The 6,597-nt window shown below is 42.7% G+C and overlaps 1 protein-coding gene across 1 annotated transcript in view; it reads left to right on the forward strand.

The window, feature by feature from the left end:
- LOC126008845 (phospholipid-transporting ATPase FetA-like) overlaps positions 1-2,692 on the forward strand; it is a 104,435-nt gene extending 101,743 nt beyond the window's left edge. The window contains exons 26-29 of the mRNA XM_049773126.1: positions 581-826; positions 1,015-1,153; positions 2,020-2,150; positions 2,249-2,692. Of these exons, the coding sequence (XP_049629083.1) occupies positions 581-826; positions 1,015-1,153; positions 2,020-2,150; positions 2,249-2,404 (672 nt within the window). The 3' untranslated portion in view covers positions 2,405-2,692. The remainder of the gene's footprint in view (positions 1-580; positions 827-1,014; positions 1,154-2,019; positions 2,151-2,248) is intronic.
- The last annotated feature ends 3,905 nt before the right edge of the window (positions 2,693-6,597 follow it).

Genomic DNA, 6,597 nt, shown 5'->3' on the forward strand with positions numbered 1-6,597 from the left:
TGAGATTAACCTAATGTAGGAAGGTGTGGGTGAGAGTTCTCAAGTGCAAGCATAGAAATGTGAGTAGAGGGGCCGAAGCGGTGGTGTGGTGGTAGGGAGTTTGCCTTGCAAGCGGCTGACCCAGGACAGACCTCAGTTCGATCCCTCGGAGTCCTATATGGTCCCCTAAGCTAGGAGCAATTTCTGAACGCATAGCCAGGAATAACCCCTGAGCATCACGGGTGTGGCCCAAAACAAAAAAATGTGGGTAGAATACCTGAGTCAGAGAGTGTTACCTAAGGTATACCCTCTATGATATCCAGAAATCCCTGTGCATTGAGGGTCCTAGTGCCTCCTCTTCTCTCTCTCCAACCTGCAGCCCTAGCACATAAACTAGTACATTGTACTACCTAGATCTTTGCCTAGAGGTAGGACTTCAGGGAGGGTCTGCGGTCACTGCTTTCACTTCTTAAGTATCCTTGGGGAAGTATCTAGACAGACTGGCGCAGATTCAGTGAGGGGAGAAGCTTCTAATCTAATGGAGATGGGACCTTCTATAAAAAGACCCTGAGTCTTCTGCCTTGCCCTCTGGTGCTTTCAGGATGTGAATGAAACATGGAGCCTGCTTTTCCCAGTGCTATATGAGCCAGGCCAATACAACCTGTATTTCAACAAAAAGGAATTTGTAAAGTGTTTAATACATGGAATCTACAGTTCTCTCGTGCTGTTCTTTATCCCTATGGGGACCATTTACAACACAGTACGGAGTGATGGGAAGGACATTTCCGACTACCAGTCTTTCTCCATGATGGTGCAGACCTCCTTGCTCTCCGTAGTCACAGCACAGGTTTGGCCAGTGGGAAGGGGACTTGTGGAGGGGGAGACTGGGAAGGGAGGCTATCTGGAAGGAAGGGAGGGAAGGATGGAGAGCAGATAAGAGAGGGATATCTTTCATTAGGAATTCATAAGGGATGTGGCTGATAGATCTGACTATAGGTGATTATAAAGTATTACATATAAGACGATACTTTTCAGATTACCCTAGAGACAATCTACTGGACAATGATCAGCCACGTAATCACCTGGGGTAGCCTGGGCTTCTACTTTTGCCTCTCATTCCTACTGTCTAGTGATGGCTTATACCTATTGCAACCCAGCATCTTCCAATACGTAGGTAAGGTTCTGTCCAGTGTAATAAGTGGATGAACTGAGTATATTTGTTTTAATAAATATTAAGCATCTATCATAGATGCTGTTCTCTCTGAATATAAATGTGAGTAAAATATGCTCTCTGCCTGAAAAAAAAGAAAAAGAAACTAGAAAAAAGAGTTTACCTGAGCAATAGCACAGCTGGTAGACATCTGCCTTGCATGCTCCCACCAGGGTTCAATCCTTGGCATCACATATGGTTCCCCAACTGAGCCTGCCAGGAGTTATTTCTGAGCTCAGAGCCAAGAAGTAACCCCTGAGCACTGCTGGGTGTGGCCCCACCAAAAAAAATTCCTTATTCAAGTCTATAAGATATTCTCCAAATTTTTATCTAATTTGATTTTTGTAAGCAACATATGAAGTAGGCAGGGAGAAAAAAATAAGTGCACCATCTAAAAATCCTGAGGTTTTAAAAAATTACATGTGTTAAATAAAAACTCCTGACTCCCAAATCAATATGCTTTCCACTGAAGCATTAATTTGTCTTCCCATTAATTTTCCTACTCTTATCACCATCTGATGAAGACAGAAAACAGAGTGTAATCATGTAAATGACTCCCATCTTTTGTCAAGCCAGACAATTTTACCTTCCAAAGCCCATTTCAGTTTCAAATCAATATTCTAGGAGTCCTGTTGATCTATACTCACCTCTCCTGGCCTACCTTTACTGCAGTGATTTTGCATTTGTTTTATTTCTCAGGTGACCATACTCTCCATATCAATAACTCTCTTTTTCGTACTGGAGAGCTGACAACTGGAGATCCCATCCTATACCAACTTCTTCCCCAGAGCCCCAGGTCAATCATTCTCCTCTTGGCTCATTGTTTACAGGTGTGGCCAGGAACACTCTGATGCTGCCACAGATGTGGCTGAGCCTTGTCCTCTGCATCATCCTCTGTATGTTGCCTTTTATTGGGTACCAATTTCTCAAACCACATATCTGGCCTGTCAGCATGGACATGGTGAGTGCAACAGGGAGTCTACCAGGTGTACAATTAATTGATTGACTTTGCCTTTATCTCTGTGAATAAAAACCATATTCCTCATGCTCTGGTTACAGACTATTGTGAAAATTCATCATTGTATGAAAAAGGCAAGGCCAGAACTCAGACAGAGCAAACAGAAACAGAGAAACTCTCGCCGTTCTGCCTATGCATTCTCTCATGTGCAGGGCTTTGGGGACATCATCACTTCTGGCAAGATAAAGAAGTTGTAAAGGAACAAGAAAACCCTAGATCCTTCAAAAATATAGAAGCCCTTAGGGAAACACTAGAAGAATTTGTCATTGTTCTTTTCTTAGTAAAGAGAGATCTAGTAAGGCAGGATTAGAGCCCCTGGGAAGTCAGTGTGAAACTGCTTACACTCTTCATTCTGTGCCCAGAAAAGGTAAGGAAGGAGCCCCCCCCCCCTTTTAATCAACATTTCAAGAAAGAGCAACACCAGGCTCCCTTCCACTACCAGTTTTAATTCAGAGAAGCAAATGGGAAGTGGCAGTTGAAGGATAATGTAGGAAAGGGAAAGATAGGAGGATCCTGTTTCCCAAACCAGAGCATCCATGGTCCTAACAAATCTGTTCCCACAGACAATATTTCAGGTGTATCTCTGAAACTCAGAGTAAGTCTTTTGGCTTGCTCTAGATTGCAAAGGAAGCAGTTATGAAAACCTGGTTCATAAGAAGCTAAAATTAAAGTTTCTGGAAATCCCCCCAAAATAGATGGGGCACTTTCCTCGATAGGACAACTCAAGATTTTGCCATTTTTTTTCCTCAACCCCTTGTAACCTTAGAACTGATATCTCTTTAGGAGTGACTTCAGGGAAATTTTTTGTTTCATCTTTGCTTGAGGAAAATACAATTGGTGAATATTTGTCTTCATTCTATAAATTATTTTGAAAAGAAACTATGTATCTGGAAATTTTCTTCTAAGAAGTTTGTAAAATAATAAAATGCTAATTTTGGAGATGAGAAACTTGTGTGATTTATTAGCCCCAGTGAAAATATCAATCCTAGCAACATCTTTGGCCCCCAAGCCCCTTTCCTTTTAACTAGACCCAATATCTTCTCTCTTTTTCTACCTCTTGCTCTTTTTCCAGCTACATTCCACTTCTCTATCATCTGCAACTTAAGTCTATATCTTAACTTCAATATCACTTTATCTTTTCCTTCCTTCCTTCCTTCCTTCCTTCCTTCCTTCCTTCCTTCCTTCCTTCCTTCCTTCCTTCCTTCCTACCTTCCTTCCTTCCTTCCTTCCTTCCTTCCTTCCTTCCTTCCTTCCTTCCTTCCTTCCTTCCTTCCTTCCTTCTTTCTTTCTTTCGGTTTTTGGGTCATACCCAGCAGCACTCAAGTGTTACTTCTGGCTCTAGGCTCAGAAATCGCCCCTGGCAGGCACAGGGAACCATATGGGATGCCAGGATTCGAACCACCGTCCTTCTGCAAGAAAGGCAAATGCTTTACCTCCATGCTATCTTTCCAGCCCCTATCACTTAATCTTTTAACCACATAGTTCTATCCTACTTGAACAAATATATTGGTACTCAAAGCACAGTATTAGATTCTCTGCTTCTCTGTATATCTTTCTTGAGTGACTACATTTAAAACCAAAAGAAGATTTCTAAATCTTTATCTCCTAAAGCAGGTCAACATATGAAACTGAATCCAAGACTCTTTCCTTAGTTTATTTTTTAATTATTATTTTTGGTTAGAGGACCAAACCTGATGGTGTTTAGAAGCCAATCCTGGAAGTGCTCAGGGGAACTTTTATGGTGCTAGGATTTGAATTCAGATCATGGCCACAGTGCCATGCTAGGCAAGTGCCGTAATCTTTGTACAATCTCTTCACTTGGTTAGATCTAACACTAGTACACCACCACTATCATTCTAGTTACTCAAGACAGAATGATTGGAATCATATTCTGCACTTCCTCTAGTCAGATATTCAATAAATCATCTGAAAGCATCTACATCTCTATTATGTCTTATTTTTACTTTCCTCCATTATTACTACCATTGCCCTCATTCAGAATTTTATCATCTCTCTTGAATTATTGCAGAAAATACCCCAACTCATCTTCCTTGTCTTCTCCAATCTAAAGCATCACTGGTACTATATCCAAATTAATTTTCTGAAAAACTAATTCATTGGTGTCAGCTCAGCATTCTTTAAGACCTTCCCTTGTCTCTGGATCAAGTTCAAATTTGAACCTATTATTATGAGGTTCTCTCCAGTCTTGTATCCCACTGCTGATCCATATATATTTATGCCAGTAATACTATTTCTGGTATTTGTGCCATCAAATATGCTGTTTTTATGTCCTAAAATCCTGTTTCTTATTCTCTTCTAATCTAAAATATACCTAGTCACCCTTCAAAACCCAGAAATGTTGAAATTAAATAGAAATAGTGGTTTAGGGGCCAGAGAGATGATATGGAGGTGGGGCGTTTGCCTTACATGCAGAAGGTTGGTGGTTCGAATCCCGGCATTCCATGTGGTCCCCTGAGCCTGCCAGGAGTAACCAACCCCTGGGTGCTACCGTGTGTGACCCAAATCCAAAAAAAAAAAAAAAAAAAAAAAGTACGGTTTAGGTCAAGGCAATAGTTCAAAGGGTTGGAGCTCATTCTTTGCATGACAGAGGACTATCTTCATCAATCAGAAGACAATCTTCAGCAGCATATGCTCCCCCAAACACCACCAAGAGTGATCGCTAAACTCCCAGTTAGGAATGGTTTTCTAGCACCAACTAGTATATTCCAGACCTCCTTGAACACACACACACACACACACACACACACACAACAATAAAACACCAAAGAAATGGGGCCAAAGCAATAGTACAGTAAGGAAAGCACTTACCTTGCTAACTTGGGTTTGATATTGCATCAAACATGGTCCCCTGAGCCAGCCAATAGTGACCCCTGAAGCACAGGGCCAGGAGCAAACCCTGAGTACTGCAAGGTATGCCCCCCCCAAAAAAAAGAGAAGAAAGAAAGAAAGAAAGAGGGGCCGGGGAGGTGGTGCTAGAGGTAAGGTGTCTGCCTTGCAAGTACTAGCCAAGGAAAGATCGCGACCACGGTTTGATCCCCCGGTGTCCCATATGGTCCCCTCAAGCCAAGGGCAATTTCTGAGCACTTAGCCAGGCGTAACCCCTGAGCATCAAACGGGTGTGGCCCGAAAAATTAAAAAAAAAAAAAAAAGAAAGAAACAAAGAAAGGAAAGAAGGGGGAGGGGGGAGGAAGGGAAGAAGGGAGGAGGGAGGAAGTAAGGAGGGAGGGAGGGAGGGAGGGAGGGAGGGAGGGAGGAAGGAAGGAAAAGAACTGCAAAGAAGTGATGTTTTAATAATACTGTGAATGTACCAAGTGCCACTGAATTGTATACTTTACATTGTCACTTAACTAGTAGACGTGCTGAGCTCTGTACTCAGAAGTTCCAGGAGTGCTGGGGTTGGAACGGGGGTCAATACTCATAACTCCTGTACACTATGGCTAATTTTATGGTTTTGGTTTGTTTGGAATCCAGAACTTCATACCTCCAAGGTAAATGCTATAGTCTTGGTCCTAAAATGATTCATTTTATTTTATAGAAATTTCATCTGAATTTTAAAAAATAAAACTAACATTAGACATTGTTATTACCAAAGGTGTTTCCTAATTTTTCAGTGTGGCTAATACACCTGCACTCATTTGCTCCCCTGGGATACTTCTATCAGTTTCACTTATTGGGCATTGAAATCATGGAATTTGGGGCCGGGCGGTGGCGCTGGAGGTAAGGTGCCTGCCTTACCTGCGCTAGCCTAGGAGACGGACCGCGGTTCGATCCCCCGGCGTCCCATATGGTCCCCCAAGCCAGGAGCGACTTCTGAGCGCATAGCCAGGAGTAACCCCTGAGCGTTACCGGGTGTGGCCCAAAAACCAAAAAAAAAAAAAAAAAAAAAAAAAAAATCATGGAATTTGCTCGTTTATTCATAGCATATAATGAGCTTTTAATGTGTGTCAAATGCATGAACACACTAATGCAGGCAAGTAGCAGATAGGGGGCCTGTGGCAAAGTAAACAAAAAAAGATATGATCTAAAAAAAAAAAAAGATATTACTATTACCAGCCTATTCGCAGGCTCAAAAGTGTGAAGGCTGGACCATCTGTGTTTTTTTTTTTTTTTGGTTTTGGGGTCACACCTGGCAGGGCTCAGGGGTTACTCCTGGCTCTATGCTCAGAAATCACTCCTGGGGCTGGGAAGGTGGCGCTAGAGGTAAGGTGTCTGCCTTACAAGCGCTAGCCAAGGAACGGACCGCGGTTCGATCCCCCGGCGTCCCATATGGTCCCCCCAAGCCAGGGGCGATTTCTGAGCACATAGCCAGGAGTAACCCCTGAGCGTCAAACGGGTGTGGCCAAAAAAAAAAAGGGGGCCGGGTGGTGGC

Source organism: Suncus etruscus, chromosome 1 (genome assembly GCF_024139225.1).
Source record: "Suncus etruscus isolate mSunEtr1 chromosome 1, mSunEtr1.pri.cur, whole genome shotgun sequence".
Classification (NCBI taxonomy): domain Eukaryota; kingdom Metazoa; phylum Chordata; class Mammalia; order Eulipotyphla; family Soricidae; genus Suncus; species Suncus etruscus.